General features: G+C 36.4%; 2 protein-coding genes across 2 annotated transcripts in view; one reads left to right on the forward strand and one right to left on the reverse strand.

The window, feature by feature from the left end:
- Window positions 1–17,863, forward strand: LOC125650046 (uncharacterized). The gene is made up of 3 exons (XM_048877981.2): window positions 1–531; window positions 1,339–1,427; window positions 15,710–17,863. The coding sequence occupies exons 1-3, from the start codon at window positions 351–353 to the stop codon at window positions 16,124–16,126; spliced, it is 687 nt and encodes a 228-aa protein (XP_048733938.1). The 5' UTR covers window positions 1–350; the 3' UTR covers window positions 16,127–17,863.
- Window positions 17,623–18,354, reverse strand: part of LOC125650047 (uncharacterized) — a 10,610-nt gene continuing 9,878 nt past the window's right edge. The window contains exon 3 of the mRNA XM_048877982.2: window positions 17,623–18,103. Within this exon, the coding sequence (XP_048733939.1) occupies window positions 17,972–18,103 (132 nt within the window). The 3' untranslated portion in view covers window positions 17,623–17,971. The remainder of the gene's footprint in view (window positions 18,104–18,354) is intronic.

Raw genomic sequence — 18,354 nt, forward strand, 5'->3', positions numbered from 1 at the left:
GTTGTTAAACTTTGAAGGAAGTATGTGCACAGGTCACATGACTCTTCCGGAAGTCGATAAGGATGAGACGCGGGGTTATTTGATGGAAAACTCGGGTCATGTTCAAGTGTGTAGTCCTTAGCAAAGCACGGTGTTTAAGACGCGGCTGACGGATTGTTGATTTGACAGCACGTTCTCCTATCTGGATTATTTACTAAATTACATATAAGGATTTCTTTCTTGGCTGTGTCTGTGATGAACATACATGTTTTAAAAGGAAATATTTGTTGATGGATGGTAAAAGTTCGGAGTGAAAGGAAGGTGTATATATGGATAAGTAGGAGGAAGTTGTAATAATCTCGCATCAAAACATGGCTGAAGATCCCTCCGCTAAGGAGGACGTTGATGTCGCTAGTGGCCCCCCAAAAATCAAAGTGACCGCCGTGGGCGACAGCGGCGTGGGCAAAACCTGTCTGCTGATGACGTTTGCCAGTAACGAGTTTCCAGCGGATGGAAGGATCCCCTCGCTGTATGAGAGTGGTACTATTAAAGGTATACAGTAAACTAAGTATCGTGTCGCTCTGTTTTGTTCTGAAGTTTATACCGGTAGTTTTGTGATCATCGTGGAAATGACACATAACGGAAAAGCGACACGCTTTTCGATAGGTCACCATACCCCTCGAGCCAGCCAAACCGTCAGGTAACGAAGTGCATGAATGTGCATTCTTTCGTGGCTGTATATGACAGGGATTACAGTATATCAATTAAAGGATTGTGTAATTTACTTCCACCATTGAAATTTTATATCCCCAAGCTTGTCATGCAGATGGACTTGACCTTTGATAGACATCTATATAGGCTTCGTAATCATTTAAAAATAGCATATACTATAAATAATACCAATGTTACACAATGAAGTAAGAGTTCAGCGTGCCAAAGAAAGTCAAAGTCCCTGGATTTTTAAAAAAAATAAAATAAAATAATTTATCAGCGTACATGGTCTGGTGTAGGATTAGCTGCAGAATGTAGCTTTCGGAGGGGGTGGGGGGTGGTTTAGGATAAATCACCCAATTTCTGAGTTCCTAATGAGCCATGCTCTGCACAGCTGGTGTACAATAAAATATTGTCGTAGTCATTCCTTAAGTGACAACATACATAATGGACAGTGACTGGGTTTTTTTATCGATAAATCTGCATTTATAATTTTAGTGATGGTATACTAGTATCATATGGGATGTAAATAAAAGAACTGTTTTCTCTCCAGGTAAAACTCTCTAATTTGAATCTTCCTTTAATTTGAAGATGATGGTTTGGGGAAATTGTTTTGTTGGTTCGTCAATTCGTGTGATTATTTTTCAGCCGGTAGGAGTGACGCTTACGAAGTTCCGGTCACGATTGAGGTCTGTGATACCACTTATACCCTTGGATTAACAGACACTATAGGCGAGGTAAGAGGGAGGATCCTGGATTTTCCAGACAAAATGACAATAAAACCTCGCGAGTGATGTAAACGGACGGGAGTTATCGTCTTATTATGAACTTCCGCGTTACATCTACCAAGGAACTGAATCGGACCTGATTTATGTAAATCGATATAACTATACATCTTCTCGGATGTTTTAAAGTAAACACTTGGATTTTGAGAAGGAGAGGATACAAAGTTATAGTATCCACGGCGTGCAACAAATAGATATCCGTTTATCTAATTGCACTCAGGTCAAACTAGCTGCAATAATGTAGCCCTATCCAATTTTTTTTATTCTGACGTTTTCGGGATAAGAAAAAAAAAATCAGAGAGGGCTACATTATTGCAGCTAAGGTCAAACATTCAATGGTTCGCGTCTGGTAAGCGATTTAGCTTTACCCCAATGTATATTTACTTACGAAAATCATGACGAAATATCATATCATTGCTGGATCTAAGAATGTTAAGGTCACTGAAGGTAAATTACAGACAAGATGGTAAAGGTGTAATTTTCCACCCCTTTCAATTACACTTAAAATTGGACTCAGTTACACATTATTAAATAAGTTTTATTCTAGTTAACGTTATACAACTGTCGTTAAATTTAACAATCAACTTTTGTGAAATGGCACTGGGTTAAGTTCAAAGGGAAAGGTCAAGTGCTGGAGAACAGAGTACACATGTATGCTTAATATTGCGAAGAGATGCTTCACTTTGCGGAACCTATGGTTAATTCTGTAAGGACGCGTTCGAAACTTTTGTTTTTGCTACAAATACGTGTTTGCGTGTTACGTTCCGAACATCTATTCCAGGACAGCATGGAAACTTGTACGAGATAAGAGAACTCGAATCACTTTCTTGCAGCATGTATTAATGACACAGGCACTTGTTTCTGTAAATGACTTATGACCTCTGTATACTAATAACAACACAAGGTACCTAGCTTCAAATGACACCCCCTGAGAATGTCGGCCTTTTGAGCCTCCAAGGAATATGCGATGCTAATGTATTTACTACCGTTGTATTGTACAATCATTCAACTTAAAAACCATGTATGACATGACTGCATTCATTGCCTCTTATCGCCGAAAACTGCAACAAAAAATGGCTTTTCCGTGTTATACCACGAAGTGCTATGTACTGATACCGCACAGAATACGTGGTCGATTTTGACTGGCTAGCACGCTCTTCTAAAATTACGTTTGGAATTCTTTAGAGTTATTTATAGTAAGATAGAGCATCAGAGATGAATTAAAAATAACAGGCAAAAGAATTATTTTAATGGTGACCATTAACCACAATTGATCTTATTTTATATAATTTAGTTACTAACATTAGGGGGGGGGATGCTACAAAAAATAAAGGGGACTCCATCCCCCCATATTTTTTTCCACAGACACCTGATAATTATAATCCCCCCTTCTGATTTTTTTTTTTTGCGGTGACAATTCCTCCAAAATGTGTGGATTCCTTGTCTCTCTCAACCCAATTTCGATTGATGTAGTTGTTTCACGCTTTTCACAAGCTTTAGAGATTGGCTTTCTACTGGACTGGTATAATATAGAATATACTTATTATAAACAGTATAAGGTATTTTTAAAGGCTTACAAAAAAGCATGTTTACGATTACATAAATCGAAATTAGGATGGGATAGACGGGGAATCCACACATTTCGGAGAAATAATCGCCGCCCCAAAAAATCAGAAGGGGGGGGGGGGGGGTGGCCATACTTCAGATGCCTGTGAATTTTTCCATATCGGCACAGATCCGTAATATAATTAGGGATGCGGGGGAGGGGGTTCGCCGGAGAAGTTGTAAGTTGCACATGGCTTGTTTAAATTTCCTAACAGACAATGATTAATCAGTGTGTGCATGGGGGGGGGGGGGGGGGGGTTCATTGCTGTGTCAATTTTTTCTCCTCAGGCTGGGAGGGGGGGGGGGTCATTCTTTGCTCCAGGGCTTCAATTCATAACTTTCAAGCTTACACGCATTAATATCTTCTCATTCACTACTACATAGTACTGTCAAAAATAGTGGAGGGGCCATTCTCGCAATATATCTTCATTTGCATGCATGAAAATAACAGTTAATGTTAAGGGTTGGCCAGTCGCCTCCGAAAAACATTGATATGTGCCTGCAGCGTTCTTGGTACTTATGGTGGGTTTCATAAAACTTCAATGTAACAACAGGTACTTGCCACATCAATACATAGCCTACCACAAAGTCAATAATACACCACTAAAAAAAATTTCCTTGCTCTATTTTGCATGCTTCCAAATAATCTTTTATCTGTATTTTCTCTGACTTTCCATAGATCTGCAATTGGCAGAAATATTTCTCATACTAGTTAACGAAGTTGTATTTACAGTAAGTCATAATTTCATTATTATCTTCATCAGAAATGATTCCGACACGAAAATATTTTTAAATCTCCACTCGGGAAGTCTTAGCTTCTATCTTCTGATGACATGTAAAATTCCGAAACGTACGAACAGCTTTGGTTTTTTTTGAGTAACTAAAAATAGCGTACAGCGTCTTCAATTCAAAATTTTTATTTTGTTAATAAAGCAATATGTTCAAGATTTTTTGGTAATAAACATCGTATCAATTTATTATGATAATAAAAAAATGAGACTTTATTTTTCAACACAACGAATATACAATTTTCATTCTGTGCGGTATCAGTACATAGCACTTCGTGGTATAAAACGGAAAAGCCATGTTTTGTTGCAGTTTTCGGCGATAAGAGGCAATGAATGCAGTCATGTCATACATGGTTTTTAAGTTGAATGATTGTACAATACAACGGTAGTAAATACATTTACATGGCATATTCCCTGGAAGCTCAAAAGGCCGACATTCTTAGGGGGTGCCATTCTGTGTCATTTGAAGCTAGTTACCTTGTGTTGTTATTAGTATACAGAGGTCATAAGTCATTTACAGAAACAAGTGCCTGTGATTAATGACCCTGCATGCATATTGTCGACGGCGACAGAACATTCACCACAAATATTGCCATCCATTTGCAGATATTTCACCTACGATAATATTTATAGGTTATACACTTTGTATGGGAAAATATGACCACCGAGTTTTTTGGCGCGTAGACGGACCGAGCTTGCGAGGTCCGTCCGCGACAAAAAACTCGGTCGTCATATTTTCCCATACAAAGTCTATAACCTTTTTATTATTTACTTTCAATTTCATTTAGAAACTAACAATAATTTATTTTTTACAATTTCTTTATTGGTTTAACTGAGTAAAAGATGAAAAACACGAAAAATTTCAAAATTTGCTACGTATAGTAATTTGCTTGTGTATTGATTGTGACGTAATGTTTGCGGGCCGGAATGTTTCCGGGCATATATCGTGTGATCTTTTAAAGAAAAAAGAAGAGATGAAATTGAAAGTATATAATAAAGAGTAAGTACTGCCCTCATGTTTGGCAACGTATCCACTGGGCAGTATTATAACCATTCACCCCAGCGGTACACGGGTCCCATCTTCGCTAGCCAAGGATTTACAAACTGCTCCGAGAAGCGGGACGGATCGTAAAACCTTGGCTAGCGAAGATGACGGGTGCATACACGTTAATTTAATTAATCAGTAATACGCGTTGTGCGGGCGACAATATATATGCCGTTACAACTTTGTCACGAATTGTCACCGGTAATATGTTCCATGAACGTCGGTTAAATTGTCACTTGGATAATGTTCTGCATGAAAAAAGATTTTTTTTTTAAAAATGATTTTCTAAACTTGACTACAATTTGTGCTAATAGACTACAGTATGTGCTGTGAACGGAGTGATTAATCAACATCGACAGCAATGCGTTTTGGGGCAACCGTATGTGTTACAGTATTTAAACGTGCTATGTGGTTTAGAAAAATAGATTAATGGGCGATTTTATTAAACACCAACTCTTATAGTTTGATATGTTTCATTAAAGGGGGAAATGGTTTGTTCTTCTGCGTGGACTTCGTTTAGGAAATTTGATTTTCCTAGAAATTTGAATTTCCTAGAAATTATCATTCCTAGAAGAAAGTTTTCAAGGTGTTTATCCCATTTGTCAGTTACGGTTATTTCTGACAAAGGTGTTTCTGGGATCTAAAAATGACAAGTTATCAGATTTTTAGCTCACATGAGCTGAAAGCTCAAGTGAACTATTCTGATCACTTTTTGTCTGGCGTCAATCCGTCCGTCCGTCTGTCCGTGAACTTGTTACACTTTTGACTAGTTCTCCAGAAGCACAGGGCTGATTTCGGCCAAACTTGCCACAAAGCATGCTTGGGTAAAGATGATTCAAGTTTATTCAAATTAAATGCCAGACCCTTTTTGAAGTGGATAAAATCAAGAATTAGTAACTTTTGTGGCGTCTTTTAAAAATCTTCTTTTCAAGAACCAATGAAACTTAACACAAATCATCCTTGAGTGAAGGGAATTCAAGTTTATTCAGATGAAGGACCACATGCTTTCTGACATAGTGTAGATTCAAGTTTGTTCAAATCATGGCTACCGGGAGTAGGGTGGGACCATAATAGGGGATCAAAGTTTTAAAATGGGATATATACAGGATAAATTTTTAATAGAACAACAGGGTCATGATTAACCATATTAATATGGAAGTTTCAAGTTTCAAGTTTGTTCAAATCGTGGTTCCTGGGGGTAGGGTGAGGCCACAATAAGGAATCAAAATTTTATATAGGAATATATAGGAAATATTTCTAAAAATCTTACAGCAGGGCCATGAATACTCATATTGATATTCAATCATCCCCAAGTAGTACAATTTAAAGTGTGTTCAGATCATATCCCCGGAGGTAGGATGGGGCCACAATAGGGAATCAAATTTCTAAAAGGGGATATATAGGATAAATCTTTTTTAAAATTCTTCTAAAAAAAACGGTGGTGCCACAGTAGGGGATCGAAATTTTACATGGAAATATGTAGGAAAATCTTCTTTTCAATAACAATAAGGGCATGAATACTCGTATTCATATGGAAGCATTCCCAGGTAGTGCAGATTGAAGTATGTGAAAATCACAACCATTAGGGATAGGATGGGGCCACAAAAGGGGACCCAAGTTTTATATGGGAAAATGTATGTAAACATCTTTGGAAATTTCATACCGTGATTTTTTTATCCTGTGACATTGTATTATGCTTACATTGTGGCCCAATGAGGCGAGGTTGGGGCCACAATATAGGATCAAAATTTCTCATGGGAATAAAGATTGCAAGACATCTTTTAAAAATGACAATATCTGAACAGCAGGGCCAAGGTGACACATGTGAGCGATATGGCCCATGGGCCTCTTGTTCTTTTGGTTTTATCATTTGGTGGGTACAAATATGCCAATTTACTTTTGACTATTATCTGAGTATTCGTATTTCTTGAGATCTGTAATCTTTGGTATATTACGATGTTGACGTCAAGGTCAAATCATTGTCATTGTATACATACAGTATTTGTATTTCGATAAGGGATCACAAATTTTGGCATATGGATGCATCACCCTGAACCTTTGTCTAGCGTACGGTCATGACATACTTATGACCTTGACTTAAAGGTCCCAATACTGATTTTTTGTGTGTGCATACCTGATTATCTACATTACTCTGTTGTCGTGAATATCTGAATTGGATCTGGTTCTATATGATATCTGAATGTAACGCAAGATACGACGTGTTACGTACCATTATGACTTTGATCGTGTTTCTCTGACCTTGATCTATTACCCCAAAGTCAAATGATTGGGTAAATGTCTCAGCTAACATTGTGATTGGGTAAATGTCTCAGTTAACATTGTGATTGGGGGAATGTCTCCGCTAACATTGTGATTGGGGGAATGTCTCAGCTAACATTGTGATTGGGTGAATGTCTCGGCTAACATTGTGATTGGGTGAATGTCTCGGCTAACATTGTGATTGGGTGAATGTCTCGGCTAACATTGTGATTGAGTGAATGTCTCGGCTAACATTGTGATTGGTTGAATGTCTCGGCTAACATTGTGATTGAGTGAATGTCTCGGCTAACATTGTGATTGGTTGAATGTCTCGGCTAACATTGTGATTGGGTGAATGTCTCGGCTAACATTGTGATTGGGTGAATGTCTCGGCTAACATTGTGATTGGTTGAATGTCTCAGCTAACATTGTGATTGGGTGAATGTCTCGGCTAACATTGTGATTGGGTGAATGTCTCGGCTAACATTGTGATTGGGTGAATGTCTCAGCTAACATTGTGATTGGGTGAATGTCTCGGCTAACATTGTGATTGGTTGAATGTCTCAGCTAACATTGTGATTGGTTGAATGTCTCAGCTAACATTGTGATTGGGTGAATGTCTCAGCTAATATTGTGATTGGGTGAATGTCTCGGCTAACATTGTGATTGGTTGAATGTCTCAGCTAACATTGTGATTGGGTGAATGTCTCAGCTAACATTGTGATTGAGTGAATGTCTCAGCTACATGTAATATTGTGTGCTACTTTTTATTTATTTTTTGGCGTGTTGGTATATCATCGTTATTTTCATGTACCCTGGACCTTTAACATTATATATATATATATATATTTATTTCGCTGGGGCGAAAATTTTCAGTACCTAGTTGTGATTATTTAGTGCTTTATATATATATATATATATATATATATATATATATATATATATATATATATATCCAAAATTGAAATAGAGTCTCAGTAATCGGATACTAATATTTAAAAAATATGAAAAGAAAACACAGAAGATTTCTGTGTTTTCTTTTCATATTTTATATATATATATATATATATATATATATATATATATATATATATATATATATATATTGTGTGTGTGTGTGCGCGCAAAGACAAATACGTCACAATGAGAAGCTAGTTTAGTCACCATTTGTAAGATTTTTTTTTTATGACAAAGGGAAGACACGTACTTCCGTTCGCTAACACAGTTCTTCCCGTGTTAAAGTACATAGAAAGAAGTCGCAAACACGTTCATATACATCATGAATCTGTGGGAACGGTGTTTGGAAGCATCGAGTAGATGTTTAGGTTTCGGGTCTAAAGAAATTCTATTCGGAGCCTTAATTCGTTCTCTACACTAGTAAATGTACATGCTTGCCTCTATGTACATGCTCGCCTGTAAATCAAATGATCCCGATTGACAGAAAGATATATATATCACTTCGCTTGTTTATGCATTTTATGTGATACATTAGCTTATATTATTAATATATTTTCTGTTATGTACTTTAAAGGGGCATGGACACGATTTGAGCTGAAAATTTTCAAATTTTATTTTTCCATTTTTAATGTTTACAGTGCTTAACTAAGGTATTTCTAATGGTCAGTAATGATAATTTGAACGTCAGATGTTGATGTACATGGGAGATACAGAGCTCACAATTCGTTGGTATGTAAACAAGACTCATGCCATGTTTTTGTTTACATAAGTTAAATATACTGGTATAAGTTTCGTTTCAAGCAGATTTATTTTTTTTATTACAAGTTAATTCTGAACACAGTTAAATAGTTTCTAGTGTTTGACACTTCTCATTTTGATTTAAACATGCTATTTGCTATTAAGCAATCTATATGTAAACAAAAACATGGCACGAACCAAATTACATGTATGTGCGCTGTATCTCACTTGTAACTCAACGACTGTCACATATTCAAATTTTGGAAATACTTTAGTTAATCATTGTATACAATTAAAATTGAAATTTGAAAAATTTCAGCTCAAATCTTAACCATGCCCCTTTAAGAGCACAGGCACCTGAAGTATAGATACTTATCCCCCCTCCGGGCTCCCCTTTCGATATTTTTTTGGTACAGTTTGAAAAAGAGATTGACCTTGTACCAGTAAATGTTCAATTTATTTTACCAGTAGAAGGCCACTCACTAAAGCTTACAAAAAGCGTGAAACGATTTATTTACATAAATCGAAAGAGGGATGAGATAGACAGGGAATCCACACATCTCGGAGAAATTACCGCTGCAAAAAATATCGAAAGAGAATGAAGGGGGAGGGATAAGTATCCATACTTCAGGTGCCTGTGTTTAAAAGTTATATTTTAGTATTACGTAGTAACTGTTCGTTTCTTGGTGTAGAGAATAATCAACACACGAGCGCGTTCATGCGCACATGTTTTCGGCATTCGCAAACTTAGGCACTATGTAGATCCCAGTATCCTTATCATTTAGAGAAATCTTCACTTGCATCTTCCGTGTCATCAATGCCATCACTTGCATCTTCCGTGTCATACTATCTTCTTGTTCGAGATGAATGGATGTTTGTTTATTTTCCAACAGGAGACAGATAGATGACCGACATGTTATGCAGTTCTTTGGATCTAGTCGAGAGTTTATTTGATGATGAATATGTACATATGCGCCGTAATTTCAAATCGTTTGACAACCTTATTAGTTTACCTTGATAATGCATAAATAAATACAAAGTGTATGTGTGGATATTATTTTTCTTCTGGGCGGAAACCATGAGATTCCGCAAAGCTTGATTAACTGATTGATTTCCCCAATTGAAGTCAAGATTTGTATCACTACATGTAAAAAACAACAGACAAGGAACTCATAATCTCAACAAAATTTACTTTTCCTTTGCTCCAAGTACGACTTGTCATAAATTAGTAGAAAGCGCACATCATGTCCAAAAATATTCTAACCATTTAAAGTATTCTTGAGTAGGATGTAAAAACACTTAGTCATTGTACTTGATTTCACATACAAGAAGAGAACAGCTGACACTAATAACAGTATGCTGAATGTTGTTCTGGTGTTTCTAGCAGTTCACATCAAATCAATATATTAAAATACGTAATTGTAACGGCCTTTTACGGTATTATTCCATACTGCGTTTTAATAATGGAAATCCTACAGATTTCTATGACATTTTCGATGTATTTTGTCAATGAAATATATTTATCAAATTCATTTTTTGAAAAATTGTATCCAGCGGCCCATACAACTGATTCTAAAAATAAAAGTGCGCAATGTTCTTATCGACAAGAAGTTTCGAACCATTAATTTTATTTAAACGATGAAATTATGTTACTTGTATTTGAAAATGTTTCTTAATGAACTTTCTATTCTTAAAGGGATAAAAATACTGATATAGTAGTCATTATATTGACTGAATAGTCTGACGTCCAGGAAAATTGTAACTTCCTAAACTAATGAGATTGTTCACATATTGCAATGTTTTTTCCCTTTAGTGTGTACGCATCATTAAACAGGATATTTGAGAACATGTGCATTACTTTACTCTCAAGATAACAATCATTTAGCAAATTACCCACAAATGAATTGTGTCAATTTTGAAGTTCAAATAATTAGAGAGCACTACAAACTATTTTTACAATATATGATATGCCGAATGGTATATTCGTAACGTGATGTAAAGTAGTAATATCGTTCCGTGATGTGTCATTACATGATTTTGGTTTTGTCATTACATGGTTTTGTCGTGATGTGGTATCATTATTACGTAATGTGGTACAGTTATTACCATCGTCGGTTACTCACGGGTGCTTCTACTCGATTCTCTCCATCATCACGAGGGAGTGTGAGTGGATTCAAAACCGAGGTTTGCGACGATGAGTTATTACGCGATGTAGTTTTGTCATTACGTGATGTGGTAGTCATTACGTGATGTGGTTGTCATTACGTGATGTGATACAGTCATTACGTGATGTGGTACAGTCATTACGTGATGTGGTATCGTTATTACGTGATGTGGTACAGTCATTATGTGATGTGGTAGTCATTACGTGATGTGGTAGTCATTACGTGATGTGGTAGTCATTACGTGATGTGGTATCGTTATTACGTGATGTGGTACAGTCATTATGTGATGTGGTAGTCATTACGTGATGTGGTATCATTATTACGTAATGTGGTACAATTATTACGTGGTGTGGTATCGTTTTTACGTGATGTGGTTTTGTCATGACGTGATGCGGTAGTCATTACGTGATGTGGTACAGTCATTACGTGATGTGGTACAGTCATTACGTGATGTGGTATCGTTATTACATGATGTGGTATCGTTTTTACATGATGTGGTAGTCATTACGTGATGTGGTATCGATATTACTTGATGTGGTAGTCATTACGTGATGCGGTTTTGTTAGTACGTAATGTGGTTTTGTCATTACGTGATGTGGTTTTGTCAGTACGTAATGTGGTTTTGTCATCATCAGATATTGATCAGTGTCTTCTCGCTCGCCTATCTCGATGTTTGTCCGTACCAGTAACTATGTCTTGATCAAATTTATAGAATTTCCGGGAGGAAAGAGGTTTATCAACTTCCTGAAAAGAGAGAGAGAGAGAGAGAGAGAGAGAGAGAGAGAGAGAGAGAGAGAGAGACAATGTATTAGAATATTAAAAAACAATAACCAGTGATACATTAGAATTTATATATTCTAATTTCTGCAATTTTTTGTGGTATTTTTTTTTTAAATTCTGTTTATATAAAACCATGGTCGAAATAATATTGTATGGGAAGTAAATAACTAAGAGAAATATTTACTTGATTTTCGAAAAAGAAAAATGATGATAATAATAAACATTCAAATGTCGCTTCTTTTTTTTTTTTTTACCTTCATTTCAAACATATCCAGCATTTTAGCTATGGTTCAGTTTGAAATAGAAATGGCTTCCAGCGGGAACGGGACCGTTGAATCCTTGGGAAGTAGCATTGTGGTCTTTAATTGGGCGTTTTCAGAAAGAAAAAGTGACTTTTAGTGACATTCAATCATTGTTTAACAGAAATACATGTACCTCGTGTAGGGAACCGCGCGAGTCTCGGAGAAACTGCTTCCTTTTGAGAAAAGGCAACTTTCATTGCGTTCCTTTTCATTCCCTACTTGTAATCTCCCGTTCTCGCTGGAGACCAGTAAGAGGAGGTTAAGGTAGAAGAAAGTGTGTCAGACGGACGAACCGAAATAAGAATAATTTACCCGAACTTCTTTATAAAGTATGTGAACAATAAACACGCTACAGACCGTCAAATGTTGCCGTGGTGTGAAGTATCAAAATAGTAAGATGACTTATCTCCCTTGCTTGATGACGTCAAAAGAGACCAGCCTGACGCAAATGTGTATTTGTTTATACTAACAACTGCGGGTTTTAGCCGTCAAAATGTTCAATGTGCTTACATTCAACTGTAATGTAGCAAGTCGGGTATTTCTTTATACTTTTGTCTAAATGATCAAACTTTCAAAAAGACTTTGGTGTGAAATCTACACCGAGAACACAGAACTCGAAGTTGTTTGACAATCATTTTACGCGATTACGGGGGTTGATGAGGATCAGTTTCGTTATTGTATTCACTCTACTTTGGCAAAAACTAATGGGTTTATGAAATCAAATCTTCGACCAGATGCAGTTCTAACTATTTTCGACTAGGCTACCAACCAACGGCAACTACGGCAAAGACGAGAAAATCCTGCAAAACGTTGACTGTATATAATGACGATAGACTACATGTAGTACAGATATTCATAATTTAGTATAAACATGATCTGATTGGTTTAGAAATGAAATTTGACTATGAAATAGTTATATGAAGCTCTTCTGATCAGAATTTTTCTCTTTGAATACATAAGTAAATAAATTGAAGATGAATAGGTCTAACTTTATATGTTGAAAGTTGCATTATCAGACCCCCCCCCCCCCCCCTCTTTTCTGTTTGAAAAAGAATGTTCAAAGCAAATGGTGGAGCATATTGAAATTACAAGTTTTTATATCAGGTGAAATAAACCAATTTTTACGGCCATGCAAGAGTTGGAGGATGACTTTTTTCTTCTTTAAATGAAGCACTAATTTGCACGTTGGTTTCCTTATTAGGGTAAAAAAAAATTAAACAAAAAAATTACGTTAAAGGCCGAGGATTTTGAACAACCGGTCGGTTGAATAAATCAACATGTAAGAATTAAAGCTCGATAAATTTATTTTGTATAAATGAGAAGGTTAGCCATTGATAAATTAGGCAGATTATTCTTTTTTTTTTTTTTTTTTTTTTTACGTTTTCTTGTATCCATTTGACTGCCTTCGTCGGATACACAGTATCCGACGATGTATGACAGCCAAGCATACAGACTGTGCAGATTTTCTGGCTATGTACAGCTTATGAACCGATGATCGTCCCACACCCCACGATGACACAACATATTCCAAAATTGTTTAGAAAATTTTATTCTGTTTGAATTAGTTTTTCTGGACTGCATACCAGAATTCTTTGGCTACCTAAAGTTGTCTGTGTGACTCGTCCATAACGCATGACCTACAAAAACAATCAGGACATTAGGATTTGTCGACAGTTGCTTCAATAACTGGTCCAGACGAAGAATTCGTTCTTCCTCTGGCTTCCAGTTCCAACCATTATACGCAAGAAAGAGCCCTTATAGCGGCTAATGTTATGGTAAATTATTCTTCATATAGGGCCTAATGTCGCAAATTTTATCGTAAAAGAATATTAAAGCCATTTATATTTATTAGATTCACCTGTTAAACTAAAATAGCTGTATACGATACTTGTAAAAATCCTATGAAAATAAATTAAAAAACGTCGCTCACGATGTGTGTAAAAGAATATTCGATCTGGCTATAAAATATATCCGAGTCAGGGTGGAACTCGGGCACATAAAATCAAAGGGGGATGAGGGGGTGCCCACCTTTTTTGTCAGTCAACCTTCACCCCCTCCCCCCCCCCCCCCCCCAACTCCCCTTGGGAAAAAAAAAACGATGCTGCGTCTGCATGGGGTTAGAAAGCGCAAGTAATAACTATCTATATTTCTCTTATTGTCATCAGAGAATGTACTCTGAAATTATCATACATTTATCATTAACCAGTCAGTATTGTTTCAACCGATTCGGAATAAATAGGATCTTGATCGATCTTCTTGTTCGTCCTCCGATGAAAAATCGTAGATATGGCTGGCATCTGCATTAATTATGAGTTCAAAGTGATATCCTTGTATAACAAACTATAGTTCCCCATTCAAAAACTCCTCCAGTTGCGAATAAATCGTCTATGGATGTGCTTTTGTTTTGATTCGCAAATCTGAGTGTGGTCTCTTATGACGTCACAAATTCAGGAAATCAGGAACGATAATCGGGTAACGATTTTCTATTCCGACTACCTTTGCACTTCAATTTCTTCGAGTTAATATCGTTTTTAATCTTAAAAAAGTATTTTTATGAGGAGTCTATGAAACAAACTTGATAATTATGGAGAGAAAACGTATTGTTAAAAACCATCTCCTATGACCTTTAAACGCTCTATGGCGTTCCATGAAAGACGGTGTGGAATTGTTTCCCTTTAGTCTTAGATGAGGGGTTGTTGCACACGCAATAGAAACTCATCAGTCCTAGCCGATGGACACCTGCTGTCCTAAATTAAGCGATGGACACTTGAGTTCATTTATAGCTAGTGGTGTAGGTACAATATATTTATAAATAGGAGACCTGGTTTCAGTTATTCAGTACAATTTACGGAAGCAAAGCAAAACACCTCATCACTGTTACGCATGTTCAGTACTTGTTATCAATATGTATTAATGTGCATATTATTTCGTTGTAATTGATTTAGACTAAGTAGAACAGACTGTGGTAAGTTTAGTATGTAGTTTGTAAAACATGGCATTTAATCTCTGGCTTTTTGTGATGTAGATTCAAACCTGAATAACGGTTGGAAAAGTATTCCAAATTTGAATATCACTAAAACTTCTATCAGCTGTAAGTGTTGGCAGAATTACACGTGTATAGTGTCACATGTTTGATAGCCCGCGTGTCGCGCATTCCTTTCCTACTTAATTTATTTTAAACTGAATGCATACAAAACACAGCATTTCTTTATTAGTTTTCACCCGATAAATTACATTATTGTATTGAACTCTGATCAAGTTTTTCGTGTTGAGGTATCAAAAAACACGGAATTACTTCAAGAATTTTAGAGATTCCCTGTTTTATGTACCCGCTACGTAGTAATGGCAGGAGATCAAACAGAAATCCGACAGGCCAGAGGCATAAATTTTTTTAGGTCTGTCCCCAGCTTATCACAAATGTTGGTCTTGCATATGTGTTCAAATGTTAGCTGTCATATGATCATATGTTTCTTTGCATTAATTTGCTCAAATGACATTTTACAATGGGTGTTCTGTGGAGTGCTTGTCTCGAATGCTACTTACCATCTTGTTTCCAATTCCAGCAGTTTAAAAAATAGTGTAATTTTTTTTTCAGGACGAGTATCGTAAGCTGAGAGAGTTGTTCACCAGCGGGACGGATGTGTTTTTGGTCTGCTTCAGTGTAACGGATCCGGAAACATTGGAAAATGTGAAACGGAACTGGCTTTCGGAAATACGGATATTATCTCCCAAAGCTTCTTATATTTTGGTGGGAACGAAAACGGACATGCGAGAAAACACAGACGTTCTAAATCAACTGAAGGAGAAAAATAAGCGACCAATCTCCTCACAGGAGGGAATCAAGTTTGCCACTGCTAACGGCGCCAAAACCTATGTAGAGTGTTCAGCCATGAACAAAGACGGATTGCAGCACGTTTTTGAACAATGTGTGATGGTGGCAACGAATAGGCCACCAATCAAATTGAAAGAAAAATGCAAGGAAAAAAATAACCAACAATGTGCAATTTCATAACACATCGTTATGTATAAATCTTGTTGCAAAAAAGTTGAAATCCTAGATATCTGTCCGTTTTGGTACATGTGTATAGTACTGAATCATCTATTTCCCCAAAGTGTGAGAGAAAGTGTCTATTTTAAAGAAAGGTTCCAATTTGGTGCAGAATGCTACCACACCGGTAATGATTTACGCTACAGAAGTTCATTTCGGGGGAAAGCTGTCCGTATTTCAGCAAGAAGCTGGCCTCACGAACATATCACAAAGTTTGATCTTAAGCATTAAGATTTATCCTACATATGGTTTTGTCTCCCCATTCACTTATAACGCTTGGCTAAATTTGGATGCCATCCCTTGTAGACCCTGCTTTTTTCATGACAAGTATCTTACCTTTATAACTATATGCTAGTACCAGTTTAAAATTAAAATGTTATATTCAGTAGATTTTTTTCTTATCAACCCTGTTGTATAGTTTTGAGTTCGCGTGACGCGTAAATCATGTTGGCAGCACTTGGCACAATGCAAAATCTGAGTTGGCCACAAGTCGATTGCTGAAACATTGAAAACGAACTCTGTCAATTATGTCTTGTGATATTGTCTATCATCGGAGTCATTGGATAAAGGGTCGGGTTGTTGACTCGCAGACCCCGAATTAAAATTCGCCGAAGTCTTTGGTTCATCTTTCTTGAAATATTTCTTGTTGAAAATCAAACTTCTTTTTTTTTTATCCAAAATTGCATTTTCTTCTTTTTTTCACAATATATACGTCTTACATAGCATCAAGTTTTTCATAATTAAATCATTTCGTTGTAATTTGAGAAACTCTTTCAAGGTGTCGTGAGCCATCTTAACAAACGAACTCCAACAAAACAAACTTTGGGCTTCGTTGCCAATCAAAAGATCATGTGACCAACCGTCTTTGTTGTTCCATTTTGTGTTTTCACTTTACATAACATGGTTGTAAATGCGTATATATCATAGACTAAAATCGCATTCTACAGCCAGTTCAGTTTGTACCAATGTAAATATAAACAATGAAGTGTTTTTGTTGTCGTCAATGGTAGAAATGACGGTAGCCGTCACCGTAGGAAAAATCACATTCATTTTCCTAGTGCTGGTTCCCATCATACCCCAGCAATGACAATAAAACCACATTTCAATGTTCAAAAAGACACTACAGCTCATTTCCCACAATTTAATCAAGTGCTTTTTTAACATGTATTGAAAAAAAATGATAAAAATTACATCGATACTGACAATTTCGAACAATTTGAATGCATCTACTGTATGTGCTCTCAACTGCGTTTTGAAGGTCATCCGGAATTTCGCAAACTTCATTCATTCAAATATGCAACAAAATTTTAGAAAACTCTGGGGAAAATTGTCAATTTGTGATTTTGGGGTAAAATGAGCTGTAGTAAATTTAATAGTTATGTGTATATGTTGTCCGTGAAACTGTTTTAGAGGTTCAGTCTCGAAAAGTTACAATAAATACACAATAGCAGTTACCCCCCTTGGAATTTGCATTATGATTTATTTTATTTGCTTTTAAAACTATGAAATGCACCAACAAATTCACAATGATGTGTTTACATCTACATTGTATCGTAAATTGGTCACATGTTCTCTCAAAACAATTACATGTACTATGGTTCCATCATGTGTTCTTGCATTCAACATGAAACAGTCTGTATTCAATACCTAGGGAGACGTTTGTGTAGAAGTGCTTCAAATAAATAAAACATTTCAATCAAAGAACAGCTTTTAACGTATAATACTAGTATACTCGTGAAGAATATACGACACGTAGTACCGTGGAGTACCGAGTTAAATAACAATGTCCCTGCACTATGTACTTCTATGTTATTTGACGCCATCTTGTGGTATATTGGACTTGACGAATCCGTACAGGAGGCGGTAATTTTCCTGTAATGTCTCTGTAAATCGTTCATCTAGAAGCAGACGTACGGAGTTCATAAAGGATTCCTCTAGGTCCTGAAAAACACAAACCAGATATACATTGTACTCCCTTAAGCCAATGCGAGACATTGCAATGACGGATAAAGCAAGATTAGACCTCTTTAAAGTCCACTGAAAACGTATTATTCTTATTAACAAAATAACATTGACACAGGACGATGTCAAATAAATGTTTGTATTGTTAGCAATGGAATGTCAGGTATCGCAGCTCCTTAAGAAAATGCAAATAAACGAAACTATACCCTTACGCTTGTAGGGGGTACCTT

This window comes from Ostrea edulis, chromosome 5 (assembly GCF_947568905.1).
Source record: "Ostrea edulis chromosome 5, xbOstEdul1.1, whole genome shotgun sequence".
In the NCBI taxonomy this organism is placed as follows: domain Eukaryota; kingdom Metazoa; phylum Mollusca; class Bivalvia; order Ostreida; family Ostreidae; genus Ostrea; species Ostrea edulis.

Excerpts from the sequence above, each read along its gene's own strand:
- LOC125650046 (XM_048877981.2), top strand. The coding sequence starts at position 351 with ATGGCTGAAGATCCCTCCGCTAAGGAGGACGTTGATGTCGCTAGTGGC. Across the intron at positions 532-1,338 it reads TGAGAGTGGTACTATTAAAG|CCGGTAGGAGTGACGCTTAC; the intron begins GTATACAGTAAA and ends ATTATTTTTCAG. Across the intron at positions 1,428-15,709 it reads TAACAGACACTATAGGCGAG|GACGAGTATCGTAAGCTGAG; the intron begins GTAAGAGGGAGG and ends TTTTTTTTTCAG.